Source organism: Primulina huaijiensis, unplaced genomic scaffold (genome assembly GCF_012295235.1).
Source record: "Primulina huaijiensis isolate GDHJ02 unplaced genomic scaffold, ASM1229523v2 scaffold43349, whole genome shotgun sequence".
NCBI classification, from domain to species: Eukaryota; Viridiplantae; Streptophyta; class Magnoliopsida; order Lamiales; family Gesneriaceae; genus Primulina; species Primulina huaijiensis.
The window spans coordinates 76,301-96,233 of NW_027360487.1; the positions used below are offsets into that span (position 1 = coordinate 76,301).

A 19,933-nucleotide genomic window follows, 5' to 3' on the forward strand; every position below is an offset into this window, starting at 1 on the left:
CTAGGCGAAATTAGAAGCGGGGAGAGTTCGAAATTTCAGAAAATTTACATATGAACACCTGAAATTTTCTCGATCGAGAAAGGGGAAGAGTCTCTGTTAGACTCATCTTAATTTGTGATACATTTTGTATATTCCTAAATAACGCTCACATATTGTGATGGTATTATATATAAAGATTTGATATTTAAAAAATCGAACTGTATCCTATATGGTCCAGTTAGTTATTTATGGTATATATTCAGAGAATGTGCCATGCAAATATACCTAGTGAATTCCTACCATTCTTACAATATCACTAGACGAATTACGCATTGGAAAAAAATGTCAATTATATATGAAATCGGATGCAAGAAAACAGACACTAGTCTATTCAAAAGTTCTTTGAAGTCGCAGAGTATAATTATGGGAAGTACGAGGGACTCGCATAAATTTAGAAGGGTGGCCAAACAAGATAAATCGCATTAAGATCAAGAAAAGGCAAGAGAAAGTGTGACCATCATCAACTCTATTCTTTTTGAACCACTTTGAGGACCTAAATTCAATTACAAGCAACACCCCCAATCCTATAAAGGCACCAAAAGACCAAAACACTACTGACCCCAACAATGGCTTCCTTGCTAATCCTTGCTTTTCTTTCCTACCTCGTCATCACCAACGCCGAAGACCGGTCTCATGGGATCGATAACGAGAGTCCAATCGCATTCTCACCTGAAGCATACGCGTTTTTCCACCCCATCACACTACATCCAAGTGCCAACTCCCCATGCGCTTCATCAGACTGTTCATCATTGCCAATAGCAGCAGCTGCCACAGTGCAGTCTACTCCGGCACATGAGAGCACGTCCACGAGGGCACGAAGGCTGGGTGCCGGCAGCATAGTGGCGATCCTAGTAGGTTTCTTGTTTGTGGGCATCACAGTCATGGGTGTTTACCTCGTGGTGATCAGGCGACGAGCCAATTCGAGAAGAGCTAATCCTGATAGGCAAGTAAATGCTTAATGAGATTATTGGAGAAATTCTCACCCCCAATGAATTCCCGTATTAGTAATTTTGTGTTCCCTCTTCGTATGTGCTTTTGCATGTAATTCAGTATTTTCGTTACCATATTAGGTTCGTTGTTATGCTATTCCAGACAAGAAAATGAAGCATTATTTAAGATGAGAATGTGTTCGTGTTTGACTAGATTATATACACTTGACTAACTTGAGCTGAGAATGCCGTGATCTCATAGATAAACATACAGAAGGAACAGCAAACAAAAGGCAACTCATTCACAGGCGCAAATGCGAAAAAGGAAACCAGATTCGTACATTAATTAAAGAACAAAGAAATGCAAGCGAGGAAAATGAAGCAAGTAGTAGTCATCATAACTTGAACTAAATAATTTACGTTAAAATATACATCGGACTTCACGAAGAACCATGTAACCTACAACCTGGGCATCTACTGATCATGATTTTCTCGAAACACACGGAGTGTTTGCAAAAGTTTATTTTAAATGTTTCGAAGAAAGTTAATGAAATGTTCAGAAATTGCACATAGAAACTGAAAAACACTTAAAATAAATTATTGCAAATATTAACCAAGTACAACAATGTGAAATTCATCAATATCTATTATCTTGAACCGAATGAGTTCGACTCCCTTGTAAAGAAAGTTTTGAATTCGAATCTTATTAATCAGATTAGTGTGGAGTTAGCTTCCCCATAATGAGTTCAAATCAACTCAGATTCTGGATTAGTTTGAGCCAATGTGGCTTCAGAAACCAGATGGCTTATGCGAAAAAAGAGTCTCATTCAACTATACTAGTTCAAACTGAGTTCATATTCAATGGTGCAAATAAAATCGCTTGCCATAAATTAGGTCTCATGCAACTTCTATTGCAGCAGAGTATCACAATCACTTTGTGTATTGCCCACTTTGTAGAGCTTATAATTAACAATTTTTTGACGATTGGATATCCGACGACGGTGAATAAGCTCATTGGTCAAAGTTTATATCTTACACAAATTTCTCAAATCTACCAAAAAAAGTTCATACAAAAATGCCAAAAAAAAATGTAAAAAATAATTGAACGGCCAAGGGATGCAACAATTAATGGTGAATTTAGGGTGTGTATCAACGAAGCATAACAAAATTACTTCAATCACAAAGAGCTGTCACCTTGCAAAAATTGACGTAAATGCAGGATCTTTCTTGACAATTGTTAATGTAAGATATTGCTTGAGAAAAGATGCGAGAGACTAAAAAAAATTCCTCTCTTTACACTAATTTTTCATCATCACGCTGAAGAAAATACAACAGAAATCACAATTCAATTGTACTGTTATCAACTGGATCCTTATCTTTGCTCTTTCCTCCCCACCCCCCCCACCCCCCCCTCTCGAAACAAGAAATGGGAGGTGGTGTCACTAACCAAGCAAGACAGATAATGTGTTTTTCTTAAGTGAAGCAGGTACAAAAAATAGAAATAGGAAACCCAAGACAAGTATGAGCTTACTGGACAAAGACAACCTTCATCAACAGCAATATCACAAGAACATCCCTACCATCCTTGTGTGCTCAAAGACTCAATGATTGCGCCCAAAGTCTTATCAACAGATTTGTTCCACATATGTGCAAACTCGAGCCGGGATTTTCTTCCGAAAATAGGCTGTCTTGGCTGAAAACATTCAAATATTACACAGGCACAATATAGGTGGCTGTAATTAACGGAAAGTTGTCATCTCTGCACAATTTGAAGTAATGATCACTGCATGTACCGAAATTCAATGATTACTGTTGGCTGAAATGGTACCGCACATATATGAAAGAAGGTAATAAAGCATGCTGAATATCCTAATACCGTTTTTGTATAATTGCAAGTGATAGCTTTAGTTTCAAAACATCAAAATACTCATCCCAAGCATTACAATCACTGCTATCATTTTCCACGATTTGCAAAGCAAAAAATACTATCTAAAATCTCCGTACAACAAATGCATAATGTCAGACGTTCTAGATGACACTGAAATGTTAAGAAACAATTGCTTGAAAAATCCAATCACCGTAAAAGAAATAAACAAGAATAGAAAAAGATCACCTGAGGTTGGGTCTTGGATATTGTTTGATAAATGCTTTTACGCTGCTCGAAGACCACCACTCCCGTTAACAAGCTCCCCAGCGCCGCGCCTAATAAACGCTCCTGCAAAAATACACGATTATACACAATTGTACCATGCATTGGATTTTCTTGCAACCACGAATCTTCAAAATCAAAGAGACAAGCTTGAATGAGCACAGAGAGACCTGAGCAAGAACGCTAATCATGGTGATTTTCGAATTTGAGAACAGAGAGATTGATTCGGATTTTGGACGGTTCATTTTATATATTCAATACACTATTAGTGGCACTTGCGACTATTTCGAAATGGACACACGTTTTTGCTTATAAATAATGACAATCCAAAGCTAATTTATTGGCTAATTTTTGTTATTATATTTATTAATTTTGTTAATGCCGTTATTTTTAATATTGCTATTGTTATTAATTTATGTTACATTGTCTATTGTTATTCGTATTATTAATATTATTATTTTAATTGATTATTTAATAAACGTATTTCTTAAAGTTTCATATATTTTAACTTTTCAAGGGGAATTCTTATCTTCTCCTTTAGTGGTCTCGGATTTTATTGAAAAAAGAATCCATCTGCATAATACAAACCCCACATTGTGTGCATGCACAATGCAAAGATCATTGGAAGTAAAATAGTAGTCACATGTATATATTCTTTCATACAAACTATATGTTCTATTCAGTCAGAAGTCAAAACTCCACCCGAATTAAAGTTGAAATCAAGCTCGAGTAGTGTCTCAAATTGAATCAATCTGAGCTCAAGTTGGTGCAAATACAACCCCGCACACTCGGTTTAGTCGAGCTTATGATCTTTTATCAGATACCAAGCATCCCATCGAGAAAAGATCGTGCACTCTTTGAAACATAATATATGTATTGGCCATTGTAAACCATCATAAACATAACGCTACAAAATAAATGAAATCAATCAGAAAATAAATAATTTACGCTCCAAATTAATCTCATGTGGCAACTCAATGTTGTAGCTATGATTGCATTTAATTTGAGCTCCAGATAATTGGAAATCTTGATACATTATACAACAGAGGTAATAAATTTTGACAGATTATTTGTTATGGAAAAAAATTCCTCTCTACTGTTCTGTAGGTGGCTCCACCCAACGTCCATTGTCTTTGATCAACTGGATCAAAGCATCAGTTGCTTGTTCCATAGCAATGCCTCGTTTAACCACCGTCTGAAAACCGACATATATTTGTTGATAATGTGACAAGGAAAAATTCGTTCAAAGCAAACCACATTTCATTTGATTAAAATGTGAAAGTGGTTACCTTTCCAACGTAAAGGTCGATCTTTCCGGGAGCGCCACCAACATATCCAAAATCTGCATCAGCCATTTCTCCGGGGCCATTCACGATACAGCCCATGATTGCAATCTGCAAGCAGCGCAAAAAGCATTTGAAATATTCGATATGATTGGTTTCGTGTAGGAGCAATGTGCTTTGACCCATAAGAGAGATGGATATTAGTAATTACTGAAACACCAGGTAAATGAGATGTCTTTTCTCTTATTTCTGCACTAATCTCTTGAAGGTCAAATAAAGTTCTTCCACAAGATGGGCACGACACGTATTCCTGATACAAGAATTTCGAACAAAGATCGATCACATGAGAAATTTACAATTATATTCATGTTCATAATTCTTCCGATGGTATTATACTAACCGTCTTTGTATTTCTCATTCTGCAACCTTGTAACAAATTGAATGACGTATTTCTAAGGAAATCGAATACTTGATCTGGAGCTTCTAGTAGGATGCCATCGCCTAGTCCATCAACTAGAAGGGCTCCTGCATTTGCCCCAGCACCAATGACTAAATCATCCCTACCAGTACACAGAATAGATATTAGTTTCAGATTTCTGAATCTTGTCTAAGCAAAGATATGTCATGCTTGGGTACCTGTGAACTTTTTCAGGGAATTGTATATGATGAATCACAGGAAAGTTCAAGGAGTTCTCTGAAAGATACTCAAAGAGCCTGCAAAATATCTTCAACTTGAGATAAACCTGACAAAATCCATAATTTTAATGCCTAAAAATGTGGTCAATGTAGTTTGCATAGTAAGACCTGCTAATAACAATAATTGCTTATGGTGTCCGAGTGACTATACATGTTGCGGAATGATCGAAGAGTGACACTGGAACTATCATCAATAGTTTTCATACAACAGGAAGCACTCGGTCCTACCACATACCTCCTTGCAGCATGAACCCTGCTAGTTTTCTCTTCTGCATATGGTAGATCGTGAAGAATCATTGTAGCGTCAATGCTCTTAAGAATTTCTAGTTCTCCTTGAGATTCATCACCACGTACAGAGACAACCAAACGTGTTCCTAAAATAATGCCAAGTTAGCACGACCAAAAGCATCGCAAAAAATTATTACTGCAGAATGCTTCAAGTAATATCAACTATCGGCACACCTTCTTGGAGTAGCTTTTGAGCACCACTTGACAACTCCTTGAGAGTTACTAGGACTAAGGCATTGGGGAATGGCTTCGACAATTGCTCTGAAAAAGGAGCTATAACTCCCACACTTACATCGACCAATCGTTTGAGCGCCAGTCGCTGTTTATAGTATGGAACCCATGATCTAGTTATTCTCACCCATTGGGAAACGCTCAATAAAATATGCAGCTAAATGTTGAGATTTTGCCTTTCTAAAGGTAATAAAGCTTACATATCAGAACATAAAATAAGTGTGATGGTGGATGCCGTCACTGAAAGTGTCAGTGAAAAATAAAAAGATACTTACAGCATCTTTATCTTCTAGTGGTGGAAGCTTTCTCAACAAGATCGAGTCTACGGTTGCCAAATCCTGCATTGGGTATGGAGTTTTTTTGAAAAATCACCCATAAACAAAGGCACAGTTCATGATTCATTCAATAAGGACTTTCAAGTGTACCTTATATGGCATTCCAAGGATAAGTTTTGCTGCTAGATCTCTGTATAGGACTTCGGGTGCCTTTAGGGGAAGGAGAAAAATAATAAATCAGAAAAGCATAACCATAAGAGAAGAAAGAAGGAAAATGAAATATTAAACAAAATGGTTCTATCTAAAAATATGATACTGGCACAGTATATATAGATAATAGCAGATACCTTCAACTGATCCAGATTAACAGACATGAGAACTGAGCCGTCACGATGAAGAACACCTCTGTAATCAACTTCTTCACCCTGTATCAAAAAGAATTGACATCAGTTCCAAGGCAAAGAAAAAATCCTTCAAACCAATCCAACTAACAAGTTGAAAATTCAATATCTGACCTCCTTTTGCACGGGCAATTGACCACTTCTACGCTGGAAATCAAAATAGTGCCGATGTTTTTCTTCAAAAGGTGCCTAGTTATATAAAGGACAAGAAACCCTTTACGTTTTCTTGATCAATACTGAAAATGATTGATCAAAATAATAGCTATGTTATGTAGCATCTGTACCACTCCTTTCTGAAGCTTAGCTGCTTCCGTACCAAGGTTAGCTAATCTTCTACAGGGATCAATCTCTTCCTCTGGAGGTTCAGTTAGGGAAACTCTGATGGTATCGCCGAGACCATCCTGCGTAATCAACAGAGAACTTGAAAGCCACAACAAATTTACTGCAGTTAAATGATTAATGGAACAAACAACAGTAAATATTGCATGCAAATGGGACATAAATATTGTTAGGACCAATGGTTGCCTCTATGATACCGGGTGGCTACCTATAAAGCATAGCGATCAAAACCTTGTATATGACTTGTTACATGGTTTAAACAATTTGAATTACATCATTACAATCAATTATAACTTTTGGTATGGTAAGACCACGATTGAACGATAGATTTAACTACTAAGCAAGTATCATACTCACTACAGTTTCCTTAAAAAATCAATATTTTTTAAGATAATATAAAACTAAATGACTACGAAGAAAAGGCATACCATTAGTAGTGTCCCAATACCAATGGCAGACTTCATTCGCCCATCTTCACCCTCTCCAGCTTCAGTGACTCCCAGGTGCAATGGATAATCCCATCCCAGAACATTCATTTCAGCTACGAGAAGGCGATATGCCTGGACCATAATAACTGGGTTGCTCGCTTTCATTGAAAATACAAAATTATGGAAGTCCAGTTTCCGACAAATCCTGGCATACTCAAATGCAGATTCAACCTGTTGAAAATCAAATAGTGTTACTGGAAGCGGTTAAAGGAAGCCACAATTAGATAGAAAGGGATGAAGCGCTGCTTCAAGTGTTGAAATTCATGCTTACCATTCCCCTGGGCGAATCACCATGGTAGCTCATTATGCGATCTGAAAGGCTTCCATGATTTGTTCCAATGCGCATTGCTCGCCCATACTTTTTACATTTTTCAACCAGGGGAGAGAAGACCTAAATTACAGATAAATATAAACATTATAAATGTCATAAAGATTAGATCTGAGAGGTTGAAACCACAGCATTGTGCCACATTCATGTTATCACGAAGAAAGATACAGATGTGGTTTTTCTGCTTTTCTATTTTTCCGTGGTAAAACTATAGATGCTATCCTAGTAGAGAGAAAACAATGCAACGAACAAACAAATAAAAACAGGGAAAGTCAACTCATCGATAAGATATTAATTTTCCTCTTTTAATATCCTGTCTGTAATCTATTTATTGATATAGTCTACAGGGATATTATCAGCTGCAAAGCGTCTAATTCCTGGCTCTGACCTTCTCAATATGCTCAAGCTCTTTCTGATAATCATCTTCTGTGTACTCCAGTTTCTCAAACTGTGCTCTCCTGTCGGCTGAAAGGTACTTACATGTTACATTTACCAGCTTATGTTGGTATGAAGGAAAAAAAGAGAGAAGGAAAGGAAAATTAAGCACCAAAATTTCCTGGGTTGACACGAATTTTATCAAAGCATTCAGCAACTCGCATTGCCACAGGTGGTGCAAAATGAATGTCTGCCACTAGAGGGATGTTATAGCTGCATAATAAGGAATTATTGAGTATCAATGACAGTGATATATGTATACAAACTACCAAATGAAACTCATGAGACACTAACTTTTTCTGGACAAGGGAATTTTTAATTTCAAAGCATGAATCTGCTTCTTTCTTTCCTTGCACTGTTATTCTAACAATATCTGCTCCCTGGTCTGCAGTTCTCATTACCTGCAAGTATATAAGTTCTAAATATTATTTGGTATAGAGGCTTACTCTAAACAGATAAAGCATAATGCTGCAAGAAGTTTATTCCACAGTATTATATCCTTCAGATAAATCTAGCGGCTTAAATGATGCTTCTTACCTTCTCAAAGATATTTAGGTAATGATTTGGATTCTCATTGTACTTAAAATAACACACTGTATGCAAACTTCCAACAAGTTTTGTGGAGTGCCAATGATGATGATTATGACATGCATATTACACGTCTAACAATATTCCAAGATCAGACCCATTCAATTATTTTTCAAGTAGGACTCGTAATAATCATTTGATTAGGCCTTCCTTTCAGAAACAAAGACCAACCCACACTCTGTGAATACGATTATCAGCCTACCGATTACATATTAGCTCATCATAGGATAAATGTTTAGTTAAACATGAAAATGATAAAACATAGCCACGAGAAATTATCTTTCATCGTAACAAAGTATTCAATAACTAGCATGTAAAGCATATGCCTCTTTCATTTGAATCGAATTATAACGCTGAAAAGTAGTAGAACCTGTTCAACAGTTGCAGCAACATCCTTTGTATCTGTTGTGGTCATTGTTTGAATTCTGATGGGATGCTCACTACCAAGAGCAACATTTCCAACCATCACTGTGCAGGTTTTCCTCCTCACAGTTTTGTGTATAGAATCACAGTATTTCTGTCTAGGAACTACATTTAAATAGTCGATGAATCAAATATCATAGAGATACTGTTTCTATAGCAACTTTATGATGAAAAAAGATAAATGATTTTTCTTTTTCTGAAGGGATGCAAAAGATTCTCCACAACAGAAACCAAAGATAGTATCTGAAAACATGTCTAACCACATCATGCTCATGGTATGGAGTAATAGATTTTGTAAAAAAACAGGCCTTTACGGTTTTGTCAAAATAACAGCGATAGTAAAGCACGTTACATGTTGTAAAGATACCTAAGAGTGGGCTTCCTGCTGATGCCAGCTCGAGTTCAACAGTTTCTGAACCAGGACTGGTAGAATTTTTAATCGCTGCAACCTTGGTCTGGCGAAATTTGATCCTTCGCAAATCAGAGACCCTGATAAAATCCAAATTTTTTCCAAAGCCCAAGCCATGGCGATCCCTGCTTTTTAGGCCGGTAAATGAAGCCGGAACAGTTCCTGTAGTCATAATCTACGCCACCAAATATTAGGACTACACACTCCTATAATATGAAAACAACAATTAAGTCATTAACACTGCCAAAAAATGTTTCATGCATAAAGAATAGGCACAAAAGAGTTCCAAAAACATATTGAGCGCAGTTTGGCTGCAAGAAACCGAGATAAACAACAAAATAAACTTAAAAAAATTGATGCCACCATGACACTCATCCACTTTATATCAACGGATTCCACTGAAATTCATAAAATTCCAGGGGGAACCCAACAAGCGAGCTGCCCAGTGCCCAATATAGCCTGTCAACTAAATTCTATAGTCCAGGCAATCTCACCCAAATAAGTGGAGAAAAATGAAAAACAGAAACACATAATCCCACACACGGTAAAACAACCGAAGAATCAAATAAAAGTTCGAAATTTTCTCACAGATATTAATCCCAGAATAACAATCCTAAAGAACCTAGCAACAAACATTCAACTGACACCGGAATCAAGCAAGACCGCGACTCACCAAGAAAACAAGAAGAACCAAATGAAGAAACAAACCAACTGATTGGGCTACACTTTGAGCTCAATTTTTCGAATGACGAAGAAAAATGAAAGTTTCGGATTGCAAAAGACAGGTTGGTGGGGAAAATTTTTATACTTACGAGGATTATATGTTGTCTGAAAGCTAGTCCGAGTTGGTAAGCCGACAAATTTTACTTCATCAGCATCTTTCGTTCTTCCTGTTAGAATGAATAATCACAGCCATACAAAATGCTTTGTACATAACTAATAAACAACAATCGGAGAAGGTACGTTAGTTTATATATTCGCAACCTGAAGTTTTGTAAATTCAATTTTGGTCCAATTTTTTTGCTTTATAAAAGTATGATCCACTTTGTTTTCATTTGGCTTACATTTTTATTTAAAAATATTTATTAAACATAATTATTTCAACGTGTTTTCGAGTAAGTGTATTTAAATATGAATAATTTTCTAAATGTAAAACTTTTAAAATATATTGTAAAACTTAAAACACATTTGGATGGCAGTTTAATCACTCACTAATGAATCACACAGTACATCAAAGTAAATAAAAAATAGCAAGTAAAGAAGATTTTAAATTATAAGACCAAAACATAAAAACATATATATTTTAAATATTATGCTCATCAGAGAAAATAGTGCTTTTTTATTTACCCAAATCATAATATATTTTTGGTCGAAATCTATAATCAATGCATTTTTGTTGAATTTAGTAAGACATTCAAGGACTACAATGCAAATATATTGTCAAATTTATTTTTGGCGGTTAGAATATTCCGTTAAGTGACTGAGGCTATTTGCCATAGCTCATCTTTGTGGATCGTGTGTAACACAAGAAACACGATCACCTTTAAAAATACTGGCAAAATAAAAAATAAAAAAATTCTAATAAATATATTTATTCCACATAAATATTTTCTTTATATAAAAAAATATGGATTGCATATTTATTCTACACGCTTTATTGAATAGCGATTTCTTTATTACAGATATTTTTATGGTAATAAATATGTCCAGGTTAATAGAAATGTAGGAATGAATGTTCCATGTATCATTTAGCTGTAAAACTACTTAACCAAAGGCCTCTCTGCGAATCGTAAAAACGTAACGACAGCATATTTGTGGCAACTCGCATGGTTTATTTGACGGCCATTTCCTTTTTAGCTGTATCTGAATAACCAAGTGCTATGATGACCTTCGAAGGACATATGAAAGCATTTTAATGACAGAAAATGGCCGAAAGAAGACATTTGTTTAGAGCTACAGAAACAGGATTCCTCACAGGGTTAACTGAAATAATTGCAATGGATAAATTTGCTAAAAGGATATTCAAACTCACAAAAAACATAAACAGCGACCACCATTCGATAGGAAACACATTTTTGCTTGAAAGGATGGTTTCTTGATGCGTTGGGATAGGTTACCTCTCCAGGAGCATCACTAGCTCACAATGTGGTGTATGAGGGAAAAGATCAACTCCCATGGCTTTGATAGGCTTAAACGGCTCAGAATAGGGCATAGACTTAGATCTGTGCCGAGCCAGACCAGCTGCACTCATATGTCTCCATTGCCAGTTGTTCTGGTTATTGCCTTTCTCGGTTTTGTCACCAGATGGTGTGCAAAGCTCGATAGCATTTGCCACAAGACTTTCAGGATTACAAGAAATGTAGCTGAAAAGGAGAATAGAGAAGTTAAACCACAGACCATATTAATGGCAACTATGCTGGATCAAAAATACCGTCGTGTAACAACATACACGAGCCTCTTCAAACGAGATTGTGTTCTCAGAACCTTGATTACCTACAATCAAAATGTAAGCAATCAGCACCAAACAAGTGACACATTTGAATAGAAAGTTCATGTTTGCCAGAAAAAAGGCTTCAATCCAGTGGCGACAACTGGGAGGTCATTTGGAGGAGTTGGCAAAGGGAAGAAAACGTGGTATGAAACTGAGCTTTATTTTGGGTACTATCTGAGGGTGAAGAAGCGTAAGCAAGCGCAGCGGCAGATAGAATCGCCCTTTTTGACAACTCTTATCCAGTTGGATGGGTCTCAAAGGCCAAAAATATATATTTTTTTTAGATCAATCACATTCTCCTCACAATTTGGTACAATCGGCTTATATACTAACACAGGGTCGACAGTTCATTGGTTTCGGTGTACTAAGAAAATTATTTCCCACCTATATTGGAGTGGGGCAGACGCTTGTAAAGAAACTAAGTCAGAGAGTGTTTTGAAGGCAGCCAACCCCCAGAAATAACTTGCCACCTTGAAGCAAAAAAGTCGATGGTGGAGAATATCATTGAGCAATTTGAGCTCTCGTTGGCTCAACTAAGGGAACTACTAGCAAAACAACATGCGGCATTAAAATATATTGTGGTCTCGCTTTCAAATGATGTCTGATAACAGCAACTTCAAAACTCATGTGCAACATGGTATGACCAGAAATCCTCCTCTATTTTTACATATTGTATTGTTCGATCACTTGGGGAAGGCAACATAGAATGGATGCAAGAGATAAGACAACAACATTACTTCCTAAATAAAATTCAACATCACTTACAGTGGGGTGAAGCCCTGCACGTGGAGGATCTACTATAGCTACAACATTTTTGAATTGCTGAAGTGGGTCACTGCTTTTCAAGGTACACTTCTTTTGCAGCTCGTTCTCATCTCTTGAACATTTACTCCCACTGCTGACATTCTCATGATCAATGCTCGAGCTATCTTCAGGTCCAAGCACATGGTCTGCATCAGTCATCTTCTCTTTGTTTGCATTGATTGTCTCCTCATTATTCTCAGATGCATCCGAAATGTCATCTAGTTTCTTAGCTGAAGCTAGGTAATCTTTCATCAATGACGCAATAACATCCTCTGCCTACCTATGCATCAAAATAAAACACGGAAAATCAAGTTAGTGCAACAGAGATTAACAAATAATTCGACAAAACTGTGCTTCACAAGAAAGAAGGCGGAGATAGGATAAGGACAAAATAGCTAGTTCATTTTTTAATCAGCAGCGCTGATGGAATTTAGTGAGCTGGAAAGGAACAAAAGGTGATCCAACATAACCTTTCCACAAACAAAATTGCAGTTCTTTATGCCGTTAATTTCTGCATTCCTCTGAGCATCTGAAATTGCAGAAGCATTCATTTCAATGCCAACAACCTGAAAATTTAGATGACAGCATTTTACGTGGCATATAGGAGAAGGGATGGGAAAACAATTTTGAATGATCTAACGACTTGCTCACCATAAAAATGCATAAAAGAGTAGCATATGAAACAAGGTCAGATTTTTATTTTCAATTTGTTCTTTGCTGTCTAATTTGTACCTCAAAAAAATTTCCGATTTTTATGAAATAACTATGTGCAACACAAAAACTAGGATACATATATGTTTAAAATGGATTAGACTGCATTACCATACCAACACGATGAGCTAAAGTCAGGCCAATTGTCCCTGTGCCACAGCAAATATCAAATAGCAGTGTATCAGGACCCAGACCAGCCCAGTCCCCAGCAAGAGCATACAGTTTCTCGGCTGCAAGGGTGTTAACCTGTAAGAGTTTGTAGGCAAATGAGCATTCTCTAAATTGGCTTCTTCCTCTTTCCTTTTCATCAGACACGAGCAACTGAGGTAGATGGGAAACAAGGAACCATAGCAGATAGAAAAATTAGACAAGTATTACACGGGTTCACCTGAAAGAAAGCTGTAGGCGAGATTGAAAAGCGAAGATCGTTAATGTGATCATGAATTCTTGGTTCTACGATATCATCAGTCATCTGCAGTCCACAATCACTTTCATCTCTACGAGTAAAAACATATCTCATGGGGGAATCAGAAGGTGCAACATTTGATATTCCAGTGTGATCCTATAAGTTGCCACAACTAATGAGATAAAGGATTGTATAATATCAAAGAGGAAAGCCACTATTAAGAATATTTAATGGGCCAGAACGTACTATAAGGTAAGATGAGAGATAGAACAAAAACTCCCCTTTATATTTTAAGGCTTTTGATTTTCCCAGTTCAAACATGAATTCCTATAATTCTCTTTCATTATTCTTACACCAATCACAACTTCATTCAATTAAAAGAAAAAGAAATGGAACAAAGATCATTATTTAAGTAGTATAGAATAACCATAGCCATCAAACCATTACCTGAATCACAAAAGCCGTTAGAGGCAAGGAAGGAGATTCTGTTGAAGATCCAACGGAAAATGCTTGAGCTAGCTTTTCAACTTCGACTTTCACATGTCCATCATCAAAACCCAGTGTGCAAACCTGCATCACAGAGATATTGAAAACATGAATGCAGATGAATGAGTTCCCACTTATCAAATTTTTATGTTTAGGCACAGTTCGAAGTCCCACATAATTAATCCCTTGATAATTTATCTTATCATATCTCATATTTACTTAGTCATATTATTTATTTATCGACTAATTATTTATCTTTAATCAATCAAATAATTAATTATTTATCTTACATCAATCAAATTATTGACTTTAAAATACAATACTACCTTTAATAAATAATATTATTAACATTTTATTAATTATTAAAAAGATAAAATAGTAATTTATCATATTATCTCAAATTTTATCAATCAAATCAAACAAAAAAACAAACTAACTGTTATTTATCAATCAAATCAAATACTATATTAACCATCAATTTTTTTTATATTAGATTATTTATCTACATATTATTATAAAACTTGTGTAAGTGGTCGACACAAAAGTTTGGGTGGGACATAACCTGAACTATGAGCAGGACCTCTTGAATAAAGTTCTCAAAATTGTCAGCCTCAGAAGACTTGCAAGGTTTCCTGCCTTCACGAACCTAAAGATAAATATTAACACAATAGTTATTTGATGGAGTATTGCTTCCTTCTACTTCATATTTGAGTAAAGCCACAAGATCTACCATAAAACATAGTTGGGATAAATTTAGTATTTTTCTACAACAATTAACTGCCAACTGTGTTTTTCAAACTAAGCATACCGTAAGCTGACGCCAGAATCCAGAATTATTTAATCTATTCCACAGAGGCAAGGGTGAATGCTGCAAAAAATCTTGAAAAATAGCAGCATATTTCCCAGATATTCTGGAAACGTTTGGGCAGCCCACAGGTTCCTCAACAGCAGTCACACCCTCCCTATAATATTTGTTCAATTTTTTTAAGTGGAACCAAACACTGAAAATTTAATGACAATATCTGGTTAACAGCAGACCACCTGAAATTCCCAAGTAAAAATCCAACAGTAGGTTTGCCTTGCAAGGAATATCCAACAGAGAATTCACACTTGTTTCTGTATCCATTAATAAGAGGTGAATCGATCACACCCATCAGCTCACATGGAAGGCGACCTGAATGTCAGCACCGAAAAAGATTAAAGATTTATCTGCACATCCAGTCCACAATCCTGCTTTAAATTGTGGTGAGAAATAAATAACGAAAGATGCGCCAGAAAATATAAACAAGTGCCGCCCTCCTTCAGTCCCTACTCCCTGAGCTTTGTACATAATCTTATTAATGTTTTAGATATCCAAATTACAGCAAAAGGCAAAAAAATCGGCATGATCATTTTATTCAATTTCTCAAACAAGGTCGGAATAACACACCTATTTCTTTAGATTTCAGAATCCATTCCGGAAGTGAAACTCCATTCGGACAAGCCTTCCGCACATTGTTAGTCTACAAAATATCAATACAAGTTTTGAAATTTCAAATAGTGAATTGAAACTCTCTTTAGAACACAATCCAAACGCACACATATATAAAGTAAATTAAACGAAATAATTTGCAAAACAATAAGACAATGGTCAATGAAGAAGTATCAAATTACTAACTAATTTTCTAAGATTCTGCATTAGAGAGTTCTTCTTGGTCTCTATCTGATTGGAATATGTCAAGTGAGCAAGAGGAGTCACGACATCACGGACACTTCTACCCTTTAAAACTAAACCATTTGGAATTGAACTGCCATCATCATTGTCGTCATCATCAATAGCTGTTGCAATCATATTAGAACCATCAACAGCCTGTGAAGGGCTCTCTACTTCTTGTGTTGTCTTAGAAGGAGTTGCAACTTTACTCATTTTCTCAAAAGACCGTGGAACGACATCAGAAACCTTCAAGGTTCTGTTATTTCGAATAGATTTCCCATCCAGGGCCTGCAAAATTATAACAAGATACCCGTGATTCGAACTGCTTAAATGCCCCGAAAAGAATCTTCCTAAACCCTGTAAAAAAGGATACCTTTACTGCAATTATGGCATGTTCCATGCTTTCAAAAGTTACAAATCCAACATACATGCCTTTCTTTTTCTTGACCGAGTTGAAGAGAATTCCCTGTTGAGCAACAGAATTCGAGAAAAATAATGCACGAATCAAAGCTTAATAAAAAGAACTTGAAAACACAAAGAAAAGTATAGAACTTCGATTTAAACTCGAAAAAATGGAAATAACATTCCGAACATTAATGCAGAACGTCTCACATATATTTCACCAATGCAAATTAAATCCTGAAAAAAAACACTCACCTCTTCACTCAGGAAGTTCTTCAAATCATCCGTAGTCCATTTCATCGGCAAATTCACCAAGCATTTGGATAATCCCAAAGAATTCTCCTCACCTTCCACCTCCAACGCCTCCGTCATCATTACATTGCCCGCCTCTCCCTCTTTTTCTCCTCCATTAGTTTCTGTCCTCGCAATCTTTTTTGCCCGCTCGGAAGTGGGGTCCCAGGAATTGTCGGGTCTGGGCCGCAGCTCCGCCTCACCGTGGGCATACCTGCATGACTCCCCGTGGCTGCACGAGCCGTCAAACCTCCGGAAGTAGGAGCACAGGGTCGTTTTCCACCACAAGTTCTGATGTTCTGAGTCCGGCTCGGATTCCCTCTTCCGTTTATCGGGAACATTGTTATCAGCCTCGGAGGAAAGAGAACTCTTTTCCGGCGGGTTCTGTTGGTCGGAGGAATCGCGGCACTCCATCGGAGGGTTTAGGGTTTTTTTTAACTAGCACGCTTGACGACTTGGAGGTAGGCAACTTTTGCCTCCGGGTTTTTTAATTAAATAAAAAAAATTACTAAAATAATTATTTTTATAATTAATTTTGGTAAAATTTGTATTATCTTTTAATTAAATTATTATTATTATTATTATTATTGTTATTATTATTCAAATAAACTAGACAACATGGCGAGAGCTTCTTGTAATTATTTACACCATTTTTATGTGTAAGATAAGATAAGATGAGGTATTTTTCTTCTTGAAATTGGTGAGGTATTTCTACTCAAATATAAATACAAAACAAACATATAAAAATCACTCATTTGATGAAATAAGATATCTTGTGGAGTTGGACCATTTTTCTTCTTGTGTTTTGTTATACTTCCCAAACAAAATCACAATTATTATTTTCGATATATACTAAGAAAACTATTGAAAAAATAATACAATAGCCTGCAAATTATGCTTACACCTAAATGAAATTGAGCAAACCATGTGCGACAGGCTCGCGTCGAGAAATTGATGATATTGAGATTTAAACTCATAATTATTGATCAAACACTCGCTTGCTCTATCAATTCAAACAACCTTAGTAAACTCAAATAACAACAATAATATATATGAAAAGAGCAAAATAATATTTTTTCCATGAGAATATTTTTTAAAAAGTATCATTAATTCGAAGACAAACATGATAAAAGTAGGTTTGCATTAGATCTTGCATATTTATGTAAGTCTTATAGAAATCATGTAAATCGTATATGATAAGTTTTATATGGTCGATAGAAAAATCAAAATCGATATTATATTTAATTACATGTTTATCTTCCACCGATTTTAATGGAGCTTGAACTCAATTTTTTTAATAAAAATAATACATTGGGTCAAGTATCAAGATAGTTGTTATTTTTTTTTAAAAAAAATTAATTGGAAAATCTATTCGTTTAAATTAATTTTTTATAAGTTACTTTTTAAAATAAAATAAAAAATGAAGACGTCAAGTCATCAGTTTCACGAAATAATTATAAATCAATAATTAGACAACAACACACACTGCTCTCCATACTCCTGTCTTCTTCACACCCACACCAATAATCACTTCAGCTGTTCCATTCCCAAAAGCTAGACCATACAATCTCTGAAACCCATCACGAATTCAGACCTATTGTAGCTGTCTCTAGTGATTTAACCATGTAATTTTGGCTAAACTCGAGCAACTGATGAGTTGAATCAAGATGGGTGAGTGGTTTGAACCCATGGCGAGAAGGATTCCAAGAAGGGTCTGGTTAGGGTTCCAAATGTCAATGGGATTAATGGTGGGTGGAAATCACACCTCGTCCAGGTTTTGCACTCGCTAATTTGTTTGTTCTGCTAATCTGTTGAATTTCTCTTCAATTTTTACTATTATCTGATCTTTAGCTTTTAAGTTGAGTCAATCGCTACGCTGTTATAGATCTGATAGTTTGAATTAGTTGAAAGATCTAGGAATTGGGTTAAAGGGACTCAATTTAAGTTTGAAAGAAATGGACTTGAAGTTCTTGAAATGGCAATTACTTCGGGGGTCACTGGTGAAGCTTTTGGTGTTAAGGGCCTTTATGCTTGTACTGGCGGTGATTATTCTCTCTTTGATGCAAATGGCCCGTGAGTTTCGGGTGATCGAGCCAATGGTTTCTGATGTTACTGAATGTCCTTTGAATTTGCACTCGAACCCGCCTTTCAACGCTGGAAATTTCTCCAATACCTCATTTCCTCCATCGAGGGATCATGCCACACTCTGCAAAGAAATTAAAAACTTGACTAAAATCGTATTTAAAGAGTTAATGCAGAAGAACTTGTTGCAATCAAATGCTAGAGCATTATGTGTTGGAGAGGGATCCGCCTCCTCCGTGTCTGTGTTGCACGAGCTGGGATTTCCTGATACTTTTGGGGTTGACAAGCACCCATTTTTCTCCCTTTTCAAGAGGAGATTTGTGTATGAGCTCAACTTTGAGGATGACCATTTCGACTTTGTGTACTCAGGAGATCTCGATAAGGTCTCAGTTCCTGCTCTCCTTGTGCTGGAGATCGAGCGTGTATTGCATCCCGGAGGAATTGGTGCAATGCTTGTAGGAGCTCGTGAGTTCTATTCAGGTGGCTTAGTAAGGTCAGCCACCACTGTCGCCTCATTCTTGAAGAACTCTGACGTTGTTCATGTTTGTGGTGTTGGATCTTTTACACTTGTGATATTTAAGAAGAAATTTGGAAACTTTGCTTCCTTTGAGCATTTTCAACTTCCAGCTGATTGTCCTTCCATTGCAAAAAACAAGCCCTTTATGAAGTATATTGAGCCTCTTGCACATAAAAACTCAAGGCAGTTCAACCTGGAGCAATCTTATCTCCCCAACTTCATGAATATCTCCTCTAGAAACAAACTGGTTTATATCAATGTCGGTGCGGGGGAATTTGCTAAGTCAAGTATTGCCAAAATGTCGAAACCGTATTGCTCCAACCACCACGCTGCTTTTGACATGTTTGTCATTGATCACAAAATGTCTGTTCTCTCGTCTTTTGTGACAGATCCTGGCATCACCTTTGTCTATCATCCGGCCCTAGATGGAGATTCAATTGCACCAGAAATTACCCCTGATGAATATTTGAGTGCTCCGATAGATGAAAAAGGGTTTGACTTTATTCTCTGGTTTAATGAAACAGTATCAGATGGAGATTTCGTGGTCCTTATGATAAACACTAAGTTTATTGAGTTAAACATTCTCATCGAACTATTCAAAACCGGAGCAATATGCCGTGTCGACGAACTCTTCCTCCACTGTGCAGATCCTGCAGACTGCAAAACAACCATGTGCGGAGACTGCAAGAACCTTTTGAAGAGTCTGAGGAAGAGTGGCGTATATGCCCATGATTGGTTGGGAGATTGAG

At 36.5% G+C, this 19,933-nt stretch overlaps 4 protein-coding genes across 11 annotated transcripts; 1 reads left to right on the forward strand and 3 right to left on the reverse strand.

Annotated features, from left to right (window-relative positions):
* Positions 1–2,136: 2,136 nt before the first annotated feature.
* Positions 2,137–3,407, reverse strand: LOC140970096 (uncharacterized). The gene is made up of 3 exons (XM_073431667.1): positions 3,288–3,407; positions 3,082–3,183; positions 2,137–2,661 (listed from the first exon to the last, which is right to left on the reverse strand). Exons 1-3 carry the CDS (start codon positions 3,360–3,362, stop codon positions 2,545–2,547), a joined length of 294 nt encoding a protein of 97 aa, XP_073287768.1. The 5' UTR covers positions 3,363–3,407; the 3' UTR covers positions 2,137–2,544.
* Positions 3,408–4,073: 666 nt separating this feature from the next.
* Positions 4,074–10,238, reverse strand: LOC140970101 (4-hydroxy-3-methylbut-2-en-1-yl diphosphate synthase (ferredoxin), chloroplastic-like). Of its 5 annotated transcripts, none has more exons than XM_073431675.1 (20): positions 10,114–10,238; positions 9,260–9,476; positions 8,840–8,997; positions 8,176–8,282; positions 7,994–8,094; positions 7,835–7,911; positions 7,390–7,509; positions 7,059–7,289; positions 6,576–6,692; positions 6,406–6,480; positions 6,238–6,315; positions 6,041–6,100; positions 5,891–5,953; positions 5,559–5,703; positions 5,332–5,470; positions 5,037–5,114; positions 4,801–4,960; positions 4,612–4,710; positions 4,407–4,511; positions 4,074–4,312 (listed from the first exon to the last, which is right to left on the reverse strand). In XM_073431675.1, the coding sequence occupies exons 2-20, from the start codon at positions 9,471–9,473 to the stop codon at positions 4,211–4,213; spliced, it is 2,229 nt and encodes a 742-aa protein (XP_073287776.1). In that variant the 5' UTR covers positions 9,474–9,476; positions 10,114–10,238; the 3' UTR covers positions 4,074–4,210. The 5 variants fall into 5 exon arrangements, 4 of the variants coding, with proteins under 4 accessions (XP_073287776.1, XP_073287775.1, XP_073287774.1 ...); XM_073431674.1 differs by having other exon boundaries at positions 9,260–9,507; positions 10,114–10,225; XM_073431673.1 differs by having other exon boundaries at positions 9,975–10,207.
* Positions 10,239–10,956: 718 nt separating this feature from the next.
* On the reverse strand, positions 10,957–17,068 carry LOC140970100 (zinc finger CCCH domain-containing protein 24). Of its 4 annotated transcripts, none has more exons than XR_012174074.1 (15): positions 16,550–17,068; positions 16,266–16,358; positions 15,857–16,180; positions 15,629–15,701; positions 15,241–15,373; positions 15,008–15,161; positions 14,762–14,845; positions 14,161–14,283; positions 13,696–13,869; positions 13,419–13,553; positions 13,067–13,162; positions 12,558–12,872; positions 11,751–11,794; positions 11,334–11,664; positions 10,957–11,189 (listed from the first exon to the last, which is right to left on the reverse strand). XR_012174074.1 is itself a non-coding variant. In XM_073431671.1 (14 exons), exons 1-14 carry the CDS (start codon positions 16,997–16,999, stop codon positions 11,415–11,417), a joined length of 2,358 nt encoding a protein of 785 aa, XP_073287772.1. In that variant the 5' UTR covers positions 17,000–17,068; the 3' UTR covers positions 11,196–11,414. The 4 variants fall into 4 exon arrangements, 2 of the variants coding, with proteins under 2 accessions (XP_073287772.1, XP_073287770.1); XR_012174075.1 differs by having other exon boundaries at positions 10,958–11,158; XM_073431671.1 differs by lacking the exon at positions 10,957–11,189 and having other exon boundaries at positions 11,196–11,664; positions 13,696–13,779.
* A 1,472-nt stretch (positions 17,069–18,540) lies between these two features.
* Positions 18,541–19,932, forward strand: LOC140970098 (uncharacterized). The gene has a single exon (XM_073431668.1). It carries the CDS (start codon positions 18,541–18,543, stop codon positions 19,930–19,932), a length of 1,392 nt encoding a protein of 463 aa, XP_073287769.1.
* Position 19,933: the final 1 nt, after the last annotated feature.

Bases quoted from the DNA above. Each gene is read 5' to 3' on its own strand.
- LOC140970100 (XM_073431669.1), bottom strand. From the start codon at position 16,999: ATGGAGTGCCGCGATTCCTCCGACCAACAGAACCCGCCGGAAAAGAGT. The intron at 15,374-15,628 runs GTGTGTTATTCC...GCTGACATTCAG, and splicing joins TCTGAAATCTAAAGAAATAG to GTCGCCTTCCATGTGAGCTG. The intron at 11,795-12,557 runs GTAAGTGATGTT...TTTTGATTGTAG, and splicing joins GTGCAGGGCTTCACCCCACT to GTAATCAAGGTTCTGAGAAC.
- LOC140970101 (XM_073431675.1), bottom strand. From the start codon at position 9,473: ATGACTACAGGAACTGTTCCGGCTTCATTTACCGGCCTAAAAAGCAGG. The intron at 5,471-5,558 runs GTGTGCCGATAG...GCATTATTTTAG, and splicing joins TCAAAAGCTACTCCAAGAAG to GAACACGTTTGGTTGTCTCT. The intron at 4,961-5,036 runs GTACCCAAGCAT...GTGTACTGGTAG, and splicing joins TTCCCTGAAAAAGTTCACAG to GGATGATTTAGTCATTGGTG.
- LOC140970096 (XM_073431667.1), bottom strand. From the start codon at position 3,362: ATGAACCGTCCAAAATCCGAATCAATCTCTCTGTTCTCAAATTCGAAA. The intron at 3,184-3,287 runs GTCTCTCTGTGC...GTATTTTTGCAG, and splicing joins TGATTAGCGTTCTTGCTCAG to GAGCGTTTATTAGGCGCGGC. The intron at 2,662-3,081 runs GTGATCTTTTTC...GAATGTTTTCAG, and splicing joins TATCCAAGACCCAACCTCAG to CCAAGACAGCCTATTTTCGG.
- LOC140970098 (XM_073431668.1), top strand. From the start codon at position 18,541: ATGGACTTGAAGTTCTTGAAATGGCAATTACTTCGGGGGTCACTGGTG.